The sequence below is a fragment of the Phallusia mammillata genome, chromosome 2 (assembly GCF_965637545.1).
Source record: "Phallusia mammillata chromosome 2, kaPhaMamm4.hap1.1, whole genome shotgun sequence".
Taxonomy (NCBI): Eukaryota; Metazoa; Chordata; class Ascidiacea; order Phlebobranchia; family Ascidiidae; genus Phallusia; species Phallusia mammillata.
In genome coordinates this window covers 3,411,515-3,426,533 of record NC_137253.1, presented here as the reverse complement: position 1 = coordinate 3,426,533, position 15,019 = coordinate 3,411,515, and the positions used below count along the sequence as shown (strand labels likewise).

The window sequence follows — 15,019 nt, the reverse complement described above, 5'->3', positions numbered from 1 at the left end:
GTGATTGTTACGAAAGTGTATATTCCAATGTAGTTTGTAAACGTTTTGGCCAACAACGTTGATCAACTTTGGTCCTCACTAAAAAAATAAAAATATTTTGGACACACCCGGCCGCCCAAAAGATTTGGGAAAGAATTTTGTAAATAACAAACTAAATTTGTTGCAAAATACGCTTCTATTTTAGATCCATGTCCTTTTTTAATGCCAAAGTGCAGCTGACCCGAATTAAAGTAATTCATACATACACTGACTGGTGTGGTCCTCTCCGTCTGGCCTACCCTTTCGGGAGTGTTTCCGAAATTACCCAGGATTTCCCGACAAAATCACGTCACCGAAAATAATGCAACCAACCAACCTCAATGAAAAAAAAAACGGGAAATAAAGAGTCCCCTCTTCACGCTGTTAACCCAGACATACAAGTTCTGAGGTGAAAACCGGACTACAAGTTTAAGTGACCTAAAATTGTAGACAAATTCCAATAGGCAAAACACTTTTTCTCCTATGTTTTTCGCCTATCATTTTTCTGAACTACACAACCTGATTGCTCAAACCAAACCTGCGCAAGCAACACGACTCATACGAAAAAACACGAGAAAATGCGTTTTTATACTTAGCCGCCGAGACCGCCGCGTTATTTAGTTGTCACCAGACCGTACTGAGGAGTTGAAAAAAAACGTATCCGGTGAAACATGGACATAAGCACGCCGGAGAACGCCCCTTTTAAAGCAAAACAAAAGCGATTGAACCATGAACTTGCGTTTAACGTACACAGTTCGAACATGCTACGTGTGGTTTATGAAACGCCATGGTAACGATATCTCGCTTTACCCTGCGCTTAGAAATATTTCAACGATAAGCATAATTTGTTTTATCATCTACTACTCAGCATACGTTGCCATTCGGAACGAATTTCAATATACAGAAGCCCTTACATCAATAGACAACACGTTTTGGATGCAATTTTGAATGCGAATATAATAATGAAATGAATTAAGTCTAAACTTGTTGCGTGCGTGTGGAAAAGTTGTCAAACACAGAATTGAAGCCAAACAATTCGCACCATAAACTGTTTTATTGCAAAATGTTCGTGTTTCAAACTTTGATGCGTAACGTATCTAAAGCAGGCAGCGTTTCCGATATTGTTCGAAAACATAAAGTCTACCGGCACTTTTAATTGGTACAGAACGAAAGATTATAAATAGGTGCAGTGGCTTTCAGTAGAGTTTCGTCGCTTAATTAGCAACATAAAAAGCTGGTGGGTTGGGGGAGTCTTAGAACGACACGAATGCGTGACGGGTCAAAGTGCACTTGGTTTCACAACGATAGAAACGCGAGTATTCACATGACGCAAGCGTTTTAATGAATCTGTGTGATTTCGCGGTTAACGTATTCGCTGTGTGCTGAATGCTCACTGCTGTGAACCCAACTTAAAAACATTTAAACCCTAGCCTAAATTATTCCTTCTAAAGATGGTTATGTGACACGAAAAACACACGACAAAGTTGACAAAAGCAATTAAGCTGTTGTTGTATTATCAAAAGTAAAAAAGACCGGACAAATAAAATTCGCATTAACGCTAAGAGAAAGAGTGCTGAGAAGGTAAAAATCTCGCAAAGGATTTAAATAGTATTCAAGGCAACGCATCAGGGTTGTACAACATGCGTTGATTAAACAGCCGGTTAAAAAATCAATGAAGGTAAAATACCACCACCAAATTTAGAAACCCCAACAAACTTTTTCGGATCCTAATTGTCTGTACCGTCCCAACTAAACTGGGTTTATTGTATGTTGGGTTGAACACCAGTGGAACTTGTTGTTTTGCGCGAATTGGAATGATAGCTTTTCCAACACGCTGGACGGGACCAGCACCAGGTGCTTGTGTAATTTGTGTGACGTGCACTAGGCTTATTTCGCACAAGCTGTAGCTGGTGTAAGCAAAGGCTATGAGATTAGATTTACTGGGTAGATTACAAATATTTTAAAAGTCTTGTAGAATAGGAAAAAGGAAATCTATTGTGTATGTAAACGTAATGAAAGAACCAAACGATGGCACCAAGTAACTTAAAACAAACAAAAATTACAAAATCCGTCCCTTAAGTTTAACTTCGGGACTTTACTTATTCCCTCATGGGATGTTCGTATTGGCGAAGACCAAAATAAATGTATTTAGTTATTTTGCATGACCACAAAATAACTAAAAACAATCAGGAAAAAAAGCTTTTTTTGGAAGTGTTATTTAGTGAAATATGTATGTTGACAGGTAATAAAAAATTTCACGATTGCAGCTACAACCCATCAAATAAAAATGATCATATTACTCAATGAACGGCTGATGCTTCAATGTTCAGTTATTCAATTATGATGTCACAAATAAGCAGTGTGTGAATGTAAAGTTTTCTGCCTTCAATTTTAGACTATACTAGGTTGAATATGTAGAATATGTCTACCCAACGCAATATATTTTCTTAAACAGGACCACAACATTATGACTCAGTGTTGTAACAATCCAGATCATGGATCACATGACAACACCCCACTCACTGGATAATAAAAGCATGAAATGGCCAAATGTTCCATTATTGTATTGGAACAAGGTTCCGAAGTGAACTATTTTGACACAAGTTTATGGATGAAATGTTTACAGTTAATGAAAATAGGTATAAGTTTTGTGTTTTTGCATTGATATTTGTGTTAATTTGTGAATGTTTATTTAAAACTGTTGATTTTCAGAATGAGACTTAAAACTGAGTTGCTGACATCTTGAATTTTGACTGCTGATGGCCATAACAGATATGCTGTTATGATAATAATCACTGATTTGCAAGATTTGATTGGGATACCAAAAGCCATTATGTCTGTTTGCAGGTTTGTATTTCAGTTTTTTTTTACTTCGACTTGTGCAAAAGTGCAAATTACAAGTAGTATTAACTTAACTCTTCCAATGCCGAAACTGCATATATAATGTTGTGCTATAGTTCATGTTTTGTGCTTCCAGGAAGTTTCGTGTTTACCATGACCTTAAATTGAATATACATAATTAGTTATTGTGGTATTTATTGTGTTACTCATGTTTAGCAATGAGCTTTTTATCTACCTCTAGTTTATTTATTACATTTTGGTACAGATTAGTCTGTGAGGGGACTCATTCTAACTTTAATTTAAATATGTGTATCATTTTTAACTTAATGCTGTTTCAATTTTAATTCTTTAATTCTCAGCAGGTGCATGGAGTTACATAAATACTACTTGGTGGAGCTTTAAGTGTTTACTTAACAACTTATATTGTGATGCCATTTCCCTTACAGTCTTACCTTTCTATTCAAATACCAACTAGTTGGAGGAATCACTGAAGTGGAACGGCACTTGATAAATGTGACGAAGGACAATTTTGCAGCAAACAACAAACGGGAAATCCCCGACTAAGACTAAATCGTGAATCAATGGCGCCCCCTGGCGGATTTGTTAACACACATCGACTTGCCACTGAAGCCGACAATTCACCAACCATGAAAGTACGTCACAGTGGTAGATTCGAAAAAGTGGTAAACGTCGGACGCATTAAAGGCGTGTATTTTACGATTACAATAAAAGTTGTCGGTTTTACGCCACTATTTAAACCTGATAACCCAGAGGTGCCTGATAACCCAACTTGTACACACTGCTGTCCCAATTTCTGTGTCCCACTCTATACAAACGTTCCCTGTAGTTAGTCCATTTCGGGCTTTTCCGATTAAATTTATAAAATAAAGCTTGACATAAATATTGAAACGTAATTAACTGCACACAAAGTAATGCAACAAAATGTAGGATTGCATTCATCTAATGTCGCAGAATAGCCAGCATTTGTTACAACACCGAGAATATAAAACAGTCATAGTCGCCCGCATACATATGCCTTTTGTTATCTCTAATGGAAGCAAGAAGCATTGTTCGATAGAAGTGACTCTTATATATTTCACACCATTTTGCAATTTACAAGTCGCACCATCTGGCATCAAATAATACGGCAGAAATACCACAAGCTTTCAGGTTTGAAAACTATTTCTTCCTCGTGCATCATTACCAAATGTATACAACTTCTTGTGAAAAATTCAGTGACCGTTAGTTTATGCTACTGCTTAACATACATAATTAAATGTGGTTTGTCGTTGAATATGTTTTTTTAATTGTGGCAATATTATGCCTAACATTGACTGTGGACACTTCCGAGATAACATATTGTCTTGTACGACCAACTTGAACCGTCGTTAGATATTACGTCACAAACATTTTTACTCGGAGTGACTTTACTAAGAACCCAAATCCCCTCATTTTTGGACAACTGACAGCGCATCGCGCCACTAGCGGCCAGTTGTCTCCGTATGAAACATGCGACGATTTGAAAACTTAACTAAGCCTTAGCATTATAGTTCATACGACGTAGCAATTCACAAAGTTGACATTTTTTCCTTAGTGTCAAGTCACAAAATATCCCGGCTGCGACGAGGGACTCCTTACAACGACAACCGAGGTCAGTGTTTATTCTGGTGCAAATCTGACTTCGGGACCACAAAGAATTTTCGTCAACACGACAATCAACTCAGTGGTCGCTGACATTCTGTCTCTCGCTGTGAGTGAGTTTGGCACGACTGCTTCATCCAGTGTGTCCATCTTCACAGAGACAGAATCGCCTTCCATAAGATGTTTGTTATTTCAGATCCGCCAGTCAACAATGCGTCACATTATTAACTTGTTTGCCTCGACCATAAAGTAAACGTGCACATCATGTATAAATTTAATAAAGCGTTTCCTCAGGGATTTCGAACTATGGGATTTTTATTACCTGACCATGTTTACAGGCTGAATCTCAAGCCCAAAATCGATGAATATGTGACGTGGGAGAAAATTTAAACTGGCTAAGGAAGCGAATTCGAAGTGTCTTAAGAACTTGTTTGAAGTTGTGAGATTATTTTCTCGATGTTCAAGAGTTACTTTTTCCTTGGTTTGTATATCGTGGGATAACGAGCCTTGTTTTAATGCACTGTTCTTATATTTATCAAACATCACCTCTTAGTCCTGCGTTTTTCAAAAATACTCATATCCTCACATTTTAATCCGCGATATGGTGCACCAGAGTTATTATGTGTGATGTTGTGCTTGCAATCGCCGGAAGAAAATTTCTTTACACAGCCTTCATTTTTTACTGTTGTGGTTTTCGGCTAATGTGAATGTTTAACTGTTTGACAAACCCCAAAATAAAATAGTGATGCTTGTAAATACTTTATGTTTCTGCTTTATTCTTCTGTGCTAATATTACCACACGTGTCAAATCAAACTACTTAAACCTAATTATGGCCTTAGTGTCAATCAGCAATCAATGTAAAATATTGGTGTAAAAGCTTTAAATGATTTCCCCTACCAACTTAGGAATGCACACTCTATCACAAACGTCACTGCGTTTTGTTTGCACGAGTTTTAAGAACCATTTTTCTGCACCTTCGTTTGCACTTTGGCATGCTCACATACACAAATAATATTATTTCTACCACGAAACAAATATTACAGCGTTTATATTTACCTGTTGTCGCAATAATTGTACGTTTTATCGTTTCACTTTTGCACCGTTTGCTGACTCAGGTATGGCACTGCGCTGTAACACAAGTCCTTATGTTTTACGATTGTCACCTTTTGCACAGTTTTGTTCGAGTTAAACAACTCTCACCCACAAGCATCCATTGTTCTTATTTATTCTTTCACATTTTTTTAAAATAAAAACAGCATTTCCTGTTATAGAGTGGTGTAGTCTTGTACATTGTTTCACTTTTTTATTTCATGTTCATGCGTTTTTGTTCGTTTTTTTTTTGGTTTAATTCATTGGTAGAACTACTAGCACTGGAACTCGGCTTACGCCCGGTTTGGTAGGTGGCGCAACAGAGCATAGGCGTTTATGGTGCTGACTCAGCAATCATTCTTAATATAAACCCAAATTGCTGAGTCAGCACCATAAACGCCTATGCCCCGTTGCGCCACTTACCAGAAATTCCCAGACCGGGCGCCAGCCAAATTCCAGTGTTAGTAGCTCTACCGAATTCGTGTTTCAACTAGTATCCTAATTTACTATAAATGACCTTATCAACGCCCTAAACAACTTTATCAACAATACAATCTGCATGTATGTCAAAAGTTATCTATTAATGCAGACTACAGATTTGTTTTGTGTTCTTCTTTCCGGCGCTTGAAACTATCCAGCAAGATTTCTTATAGTGGTTACTTTTTCTGTCGAAACCCCATCCTCTTTCCCTAACACGGGTGGTTAGGTTGTAGGGACCCCTTGACTGGTCCCACCAACGCTTTCCCCAGTCCAGTTATACGCACTGCGCGCCACACTCACTTTCTTGTGAACTCCGGTCACATAGCGCCTTATATTACGGTGAAGCTGCAGCGCATTTTATCATGAATCACCAAACTGTTTTGCGCTCCATAACATTTCAACGTTGTGCAGCTATTTCTGACTTGGTGATTGTTTTGGTGCAACTATTGAGTCGCTATGTTTTTTTTCACCGAGCGAAGTAAACTTAACTCACCAATCAAGTAAAAAAGGTAAAGAACTAATATACAGGATGATTGTTTCGAGTACAACAAAATTTTAAACGAAAAATCGGCACATGTACAGATACTTAGTCCAACCTTTAAGGCAGTCGTTAATTGTAGACTTGTGCGGGTTCGTACAGCAGGTTATGTATTTTCTTTCTCTTTGTATGTTCTAGTGCAGTGTGCCGCAAGATGATGCTGGGTGTGCCGCCGCAAAACCTTTTTTTTGTAACCTTTTGTTTTCAATTTGCTTTTGTGTATTTTATCATTATAGCAAATGATACTGTTCACACCACCAAATTAAAGCTATACTACTCACTGCATATTCATGTTTTATCACGTCATAACATATTTTCTATTGGCTTAATGCAGGGGTCTCAAAACACGCGACCCAGTGTGGCCCTAAGAGGGCTTTTGTGCGGCCCGCGAACTAACTTTTAAATTTTAGGTGTTTACCTCAGGTGGAATACCCTGTCAGACCCCCGGTCCTAAAACTTTTGTGAATCAATTATTCTTTATTAGTAATGTCTAGAAATAAATGCGGCGTTTTAGTCGTATGATGGAAATAAGCCGGTTACTCCTGTTGAAAATCAGCAATTCGAATTGTTGCGTCACATTTTGTAATTGTTTCGTCATTGTATGCCATTGTTTTCACACACAGTAGTTTATTGCTTGTATTTTTAGTTTGCTACACTGTATATCTGTTTCTTGTTTATTGCATTACAAATGTTTTATGTACATGAAATGGCATCAACGCACAACATTTTTAAGCACATAATATTTTTGTTCATATTACTTTTACAAAAACGTTCCAACATTACGGCCATTCACTAACGTAAAAAATGTTTTTGGCCCTTTAAAAGTTTAAGACCCCCCGCTAAATGCTTTGTTTAGTCTTTTGAAACATTTTAAATCGCATTTTTGGTTCGGGTGTGCCGCCAAACATTTAAAGCTTGTGCGGTGCGAGGAGTACAACGTCACGAAGCCCCTAAATGTCTCGTCGGGCCAGCCACTGTAGAACGCGCTATGGGCTGGGATGTCAAAGGCTTTATTAAAATGAGTTATGGCCCTGATGGGACCAAGTTCTGACTGATAGTAACGCTCATGAATTGTTGCTTTTGGAAAATGGCCAAGGGAAAAGCCAAACGTCTGTTACTCCATCTTTTTCTACTCGCATTCCACTAGGAGATTTGTCCTGTATTCACGTATCCATTCCCAAAAAGTATTCATCGTAAAACTGACAGTACTGTTTGTTGTATCATAAACGCCTTCAATCCGAGTGGTGTCGTGGTGACTAGAATGCGCAGATTTATATTTTCAACGAGTTTAAACTAATTACACGATTTTATTTTTTAATGATTAGATTTTTCATATTTTTGTACTAAGCTTGTGTCCCACATCACAAGATTGCGTGCCACATAAAAATCGTTTGTGTTCCACACTTAAATAACCACTGGTCTGGTGGCTAAACACAGCAGAAGGTTGTGGATCTAAGATGGTCTTACACAGCGAATTCTAAAATATAATAACACTAACAAGTCGCACATAAGTGCACTAAAAACATCGTTACGCATCAGTAATTACATAAGTAATGTTATGCATCAGTGGTATCACGTGATCTGAAAAGAAACTGCAGTGGGTTTTAAGTTTTTGTTGGTCATGGAATGAAATGCATGAAAAACATGTTTTCAGGAACTGCCAGTCCACAAACGAAGCTACAACTAACCGTAATAAGATTTTAAAATCCAGTTAGGTAAGATTTTCGGTCTGATTGGGTAATTGTGTTGTGATGTCACAAGTTTTTACTGTATGATTGTGACGTCATACTTGAAGTGCATGCAAACATTAGAAGTTTAGTTTTTTTCTGGGGGCGTTATTTTTCTGGTCACCGTGGCTTTGTCTAAAATATATTTTTTAAATAAAGTTATACTGAAGATGATATAAACTGGAGGTTTCTAAAATCAGTGGTTACAACCACCTTAAGAAAATGGTGAAAAATAGATGACTGTCATCTATACAGAATTTAAAAGTAATTAACAGAATGACATAAAACTAAGTTGTAAGTAGAACTGATGTGCATTGGGGTTGTGTATGAACTGACACACAATAGCACAATAAAATATCTGCAATTAGACCAGTGTATCTGTGTTTAAAAGTGTACCACACATTTACCTAATTTTTCTTGTTTGTTGTACCTTATAGTTTATACCATTGTTAAAATAAAAATTATCAAGTGTTAATATATGCTTGTGACTAAAGCATTGCATAGAGGTAGAGTTGATTATCATAATATTTGATGTTGGGTCATTAAGTTTTGAAGTGCTTGATCTTTCTTCTATGGTTAATATGTGTTTTATTTTGCTTTATGCAGTGGTAAGATGAAGCTCTTGATCCACAGCAACAAAAACAAATTGAAACACAAGGAATGATCTCAAGCAAATATCAATATAATAAGGTATCCCCACACATGTACACCTCCAAACACTAAACAAAATACCTTTCCAATTAAGACAAGCATATTGATTCATTTAAGAAATGTATTTTCTAGCTTTAAAGTTATGTGACCCTTGATTGGTTTAATTACTTGTGTTTGTATGATAAAATTTTATTCAAAACTCTTTGGATTCGTTGGTCGTGGCATAGAGCAAGCATGGAAAACATATTGTATTCAGGAAATGGCAAATATACAAACAAAGCTACAACTCACCGTAGTAAGATTTCAAAGTCCTTCAAGATAAGATTTTTTGGTCTGATTGGGTAATTGTGTTGTTATGTCACAAGTATTTACTGTATGATTGTGACGTCATACTTTAAGTGCATGCAAAACTTAAATGTTTAAGTTTTTCTGTGTGCGTTATTTTTCCGGTCACAGTGACCTTGTTTAAAACATTTTTTTAATGGAGTTAAACTGAAAATGATCTAAACTAAAAAACATGGTCAACTGTTATCAACACAGAAATTAAAAGCGATTATCAAAATTACATAAAATTAAGTTGTAAGGATAAGTTATTTGCACTGGGTTGGTGTAAAAACTTATACACTTCAACATGTAAAATATCTGCAAATACTGTAAGCCGAAGTGATAAAAAAATAATGTAAGCCGCACGCTGGAATTTTAGACAGATTGTTTCATGATACATCTTTCATTTGTTACATAGTATATATAACTATTTGCCCACATATGTTAGTTATGTTGATAACTGTACCCAACAGAACATATATTGACGTATAATCTGTACATGCATACAAGTTTTGAACCCCAAATCAAATAAAAATTTGGAGTGCAGAAATAATTTCGGTATAAAATTAAAATATAAGCCGCACAAACGGCAGATAAAAAAACAATATAAGCCATGGCTTTCAATCGAGTAAATACGGTAGACCAGTGAATATGAATCTTTGTAACAGTGTACCACACAATTACCTAATTTTTCTTCTTTGTTGTACCTTATAGGGTTGTTAAGTTTCAATGATCTCTGCTTAATGTTTACCATATGTTTTATTTTGCTTGATGCAGTGGTTTGATGAAGCTCTTATACCACAACCTTATAACAAATTGAAACACTTGGAATCAAGTCAGTCCAAAAAATTTAAACAACAGAAAGAACTAAATCTGTGAACCAGGTTGGGTTTTACTAAAACTGATGTGATGTAAAATAACAGTATTGTTTTGTGCTCTTTCAATTCTTCATAAAAACGCTTACAAAACTTTCTCAAGCTGTTATATTCAATGAAGTGGACAATTTCTTCATTAACTGGTGCTATTTTATGTTTTCACGGTACATACGTATAAAAGGATTTCTGTATTACCATGTTGATGTTTGCAAAAACCACATGTGTTTGTGACTATATTCTAGTTTTGTTTTAGTTGTTACAAGGAATTGTCACACCTGTGTCCTCGCATACGTATGCCTCCAAGCACTACGCAAAATGCCTTTCTATTTAAAACAAGTATATCGACTATTTATATAAATGTATTTTCTAGCTTTGACGGTTGGTGACTTTTAGTTGGCTTAATTACTAGAGTTGTACGAAAAAAAACAAAAAATACGGATCCTCTTGTAACCATGTTCAAAGCATTTAGTTTTCACTTTTTACTGCAAGCGACATTTGTTCTTTCGCTGTCTTTTTATCTAGTGGTGTAAATATTAAATTTTACTTTTGCAGGGTCCATGATGGAAATTGGTGACAAATGTGTTTATATCCTAGCTTTTGACAATTATCGAGAGTTGCAGTTTATTTTCAAAACTCATTGGTTTGTAAAAATACAGAATTTGTTGTGTTTGGTCGGATGCAGCTTATAAAGGTTTGTTGTCTCTTGATATTAACTGAAAATTATTGTGATCCTTGGCAGTCTTAATAGGAAAGTTTAAAATACATCAGAAATTGTAAAAACTAATATTAATACAATTGTAACCCAGTACATCTGGAGAATACATTTCATTTTCACACGGAAGCCTCATCACTCCAGCAATTGCTCCGTGTTTTAAGAAACTTTTTTTAAATCTCCAAAAATTTTGAATTTGTGAGTTTTGTTTTTACACTCGTACAATAAATCATCACGAAAATACAGCGATTGTCCGCAAAAACAAGAAAATGGAACTTAATGTATTTCACTACATATGGACAAAACATTTTATTTTTACACCAAAACCTCATCACTAAAACAAATGCTCTATGTTTGAAGAAATCTGCAACTTTTTTACAACTAATTAACTCGGCATTTATGACAAATCTTTGTTTTTTTAGATTTTACCTGGAAAATTGATGGTTTGTGAAAAATTTCCCCAAAACATTGAATTTTCATCAAATTTTTGAAAAGTAAGTTTTATTTTTACAATTTTACAAAAAATAGTTACTAAAACACAGCAATTGTACAGAAAGTCGAAAAATCAAACATAAAGTTTATTTACAGTAAAAATGTGAATTTGTTTCACAAAAATTCTGTTACTGACAAACTTTAGTTGTTTTGCTGCAAACTTAATCACTTGTTCAACTTCGATTTGTTTCTTTGCAAACTCCCCCAAGTTGTTGCAATCTCTTCTCCTCGTTCTTCCTCAGTTAATTCCTCCGCTGTTTTGTAAACTATCATGGCCTTTGTGTAATATTCGATTGCTTCTTTGATTCGTGAAGTTTCCTCGCAAACAACACCAAGATTGTTCAACAAGTAACCGTAGATTCGATACTTTGAACTTTCATCCCCGAACTTTGTTTCCATAAGTTCAAGTCCAAGTTTTATTGTTGTTTCCATCGATGCCAAATCCCCGATGTAACCTTGACTCACTTCAATCTTAAGCAAACACCAAACCTCCCATTCACATCGAATTTTTTCGTTTATTTGAAGGTCACGGATTTGTGGAATCATGTCACGCATCAGTGGGACCACGTGATCGCGCACGATTTCTCTGTTTCTCGACTTCGAAAATAAATTAGACTTTTTCATTAAAAGTTCGATTGTGTCTTGAATTTCCTCCGCACACACAACTACACTTCTCGCTACAGCGGAGTCGGGATTTTTCTTCACATAGAAATCTGCAGCAATGCTGAAAAACAAAATGGCTTCAAAATATTTGCCTTCATTTCTAAATTTTGTGGCTTTTTCTTCCAGGTTTTCTGCAGTGACCCCTGGTTGACCTGTGATTGACCTTGAAAGTTGTTGTTTTGTCATTTTTGCTTCGTCATACTTTTTTGTGTTTAATAAATCAACATAATTTTGTGTGCGTTGATTGAATTCGTCAGTTTGATCTGCAAGGATGTAAATAAATTTTTATTATTTTAGTTTCAAGAAATAAGAAATAAATAAAAACAATTGATCGTAATTTGACACCGGTTCATATAAAGCCAATTTTATTTAGTAATAAATGTGTTTTAGTGTTAAATACGAAATATTTTGGAAATTAATTTATTTTAATATCGCTAATGTTAGTCTATGTGACATAATAGATTTGTAGATGTTTTTCGCCTACTAAACTTGAGCTGTGACCAAACGTTCCACTGCTTTATGTTTTTGTGATGAAAATAAATAAAAAAAGAAACTTAGAGGTTTTATCTCATGCAATATATGACAAAGAATTGATAAATTCCTCGCAGTGTACGTCACGCACACAAGAGGCATTAATGACGTTAATTCATATTTTAGGTTTTCCACGAAGTTTGTTACCGAAATTCGCTTTAATTAATGATTTGATTGACAGTGGATAACATGCTGCTATCGCGGTGATTACTATCGTGTTGCCATGACCGTCCCTATTTCTAAGATTTGTCCTTATTTTGAAGGGTAATGTTTTAGTAAAATTTATTGTCCTTATTTTCAAGAAATGTCCTTGTTTTTCATCTGATTCCTTATTTTGTCTTATTTTTAACAATTACAAGAAAGTAGCATACCGAAATAACAATCAGAGTAAAAGTAAAAGTAAACCTAGACCTTAGCTGTCGTAACTCGTAAGATACTCGAAGTTTCTACGAAAAAAGTGTTGCTTAAACAGATTGTTTCTTGTAACATATATGGCATGTAATATGTCATGGCCCATAAAGGTTTAAAAAATTGTTTAAAACGTTGGCTTTATTTTGTCTAAAATTTAATTTTTCGAGTGTCCTTATTTTGGGGTCCATGTCAATGGCAACCCTGGTTAAGGTAAAAACATCGTTAAATTAGTGTTTGCAAGATATGAGTTTGTGTCGTCACGGACACGATCTTAAGAAATAGTAAATTGACAATTGACCTTTAATAATGTCGGAAACGTTGTTTCTCATTAGTCGGTGATTATAACATAACTGTTAACAGGATAAGTTCGAACAAATCATTGCAGCCATACCACATAGCTGCTTCTGGGAATTACCTTTTTTTCTCGGGGTTCGAACCCAGGACTCTCCCGGGGACGAATCCCGATCAGGTTTTTTATGTCTGTTATGGGTCAGGCGCGCCGGACCATTCGGCCAAGTTCCTGTCTAGAGTTACCATTTGTTAAAATTAAGTTTGTACTGCCTCATATGCGCCCTCTGATGGATTGTTGGATTGTTTTTTCCCGGAATAAGTTGGCAAAGACACAAAAATTTCGTGATTTTTTTTACAACGACAATTTAATTGGTAGTTAAGTGTCAAAAGAGTAGATATTAGTGTCGACGTCAACAAACATGTGGAATTACATTAAGATCCTCATAGCAAATTAGCTACAAGTAATAAATTAATTGACAATTGGCAATGTGTTGCAATACGTGATTGACAACAAACTAATCAACTATTTCTTTGCTTGAACCATTAATTGCGAAACTGGTTGGCTGTTAAGTACTGACAGAAAAATACGGACAACGAAAAACGTTGTCTTTGCAGCTTTTAGATGCCAGCACACAAGATAGGAACCATTTTTACCTACAGGTTGCTTTGGTGATGTTTTGCCCAAACGGGGGAATATTTTTTGTAAGAATGTTGTGGAGCGTTTCTTGGAATTTTGTCTGATAGGATCTACAGGAAAAAGAAAATTTTAAACGATGAATATTTCTTTGACGACATAGGCTATAGACAGTATTTCGGTTGGTGATTGTACTTTTTTTTGTTTTGAAAAGGGTGCATTTGCAACTCTTAGCAACTGCTTGTTGGTTTACCTGTAGGTTGCTGTGGTAAAGTGCTGCTGGAATGGGCGATTTCCTCTCGTGGTGCAGTGGGGCGTTTCTCATCACTGTGGCCAACTGGATCTGAAGAACATCAGTGAAGAATAAAATGATAGTTTAAATAACCACTTTTTCCGAATATTCAGCTATTGTAAATTAAATAAGATATCTAAAAATTCAATAAGGCAATCTTATACTCGGTTCCTGAGGTTTGCTGATGGTGGTGGGATTTTCTTCTTGTTGAGAAAAAGAATATATCAGAACGTTTCTTTGTGTTATCTAAAGTACAGGGCACTAAAATCCTATATTCACCATTAACGTCCGCAATAAAATAAATTGTACTAAAAAAAAACAGATTGAAGTAAAACATATTTTGCACGCCGTGGGGTAGTCCTGACACACGTACACTCTACAGTTGTTTTTCCTTATTTGAGTCCGTTGACTAGGTGTTGTTAAGAACTAGATATATGTTCATTTTCCATTAAACAGGTTGTGAGTTGTTGTGGATAAATTTTCGTTGACGGCTTTACCAACAAATGTAGTTTGGGAAATCCGAGCAAAACTATGGGTTGTTGTTGGTTTACCTGTAGGTTGCTGTGGTAAAATTATGTTGGCATGAGCGGTTTCATCTGGTGGTGCAGTGGGTATGTTCTCATCATCGTGTCTGATAGGATCTAAAAATTGAAAAAAGTTCGAATAAGACTTCAGGCACTTCAGCACTAAGTTTAACGAGTTAATGCATCTCTTACCAGGTTCCTGTGGTTTGCTGGTGGTGGGAATTTCTTCTTGTTGAGAAAAAGAAGATTGTGATTGCTCTTGTGCACTCCCTGTTGGTTTGGTA

The 15,019-nt window shown here is 35.8% G+C and overlaps 2 protein-coding genes across 6 annotated transcripts; one reads left to right on the top strand and one right to left on the bottom strand.

Annotated features, from left to right (window-relative positions):
• The first annotated feature begins 2,165 nt into the window (after positions 1–2,165).
• LOC145215159 (uncharacterized) lies at positions 2,166–5,346 on the top strand. Of its 5 annotated transcripts, none has more exons than XR_013857218.1 (6): positions 2,167–2,260; positions 2,474–2,657; positions 2,731–2,865; positions 3,306–3,512; positions 4,454–4,510; positions 4,839–5,346. XR_013857218.1 is itself a non-coding variant. In XM_080083817.1 (6 exons), exons 4-6 carry the CDS (start codon positions 3,441–3,443, stop codon positions 4,863–4,865), a joined length of 255 nt encoding a protein of 84 aa, XP_079939943.1. In that variant the 5' UTR covers positions 2,167–2,260; positions 2,474–2,657; positions 2,731–2,865; positions 3,306–3,440; the 3' UTR covers positions 4,866–5,346. The 5 variants fall into 5 exon arrangements, 4 of the variants coding, with proteins under 4 accessions (XP_079939942.1, XP_079939940.1, XP_079939943.1 ...); XM_080083817.1 differs by having other exon boundaries at positions 4,454–4,609; XM_080083816.1 differs by having other exon boundaries at positions 2,166–2,260; positions 3,335–3,512; positions 4,454–5,346.
• Positions 5,347–11,381: 6,035 nt separating this feature from the next.
• Positions 11,382–12,313, bottom strand: LOC145212395 (uncharacterized). The gene has a single exon (XM_080080503.1). The coding sequence runs from the start codon at positions 12,236–12,238 to the stop codon at positions 11,555–11,557; it is 684 nt and encodes a 227-aa protein (XP_079936629.1). The 5' UTR covers positions 12,239–12,313; the 3' UTR covers positions 11,382–11,554.
• Positions 12,314–15,019: the final 2,706 nt, after the last annotated feature.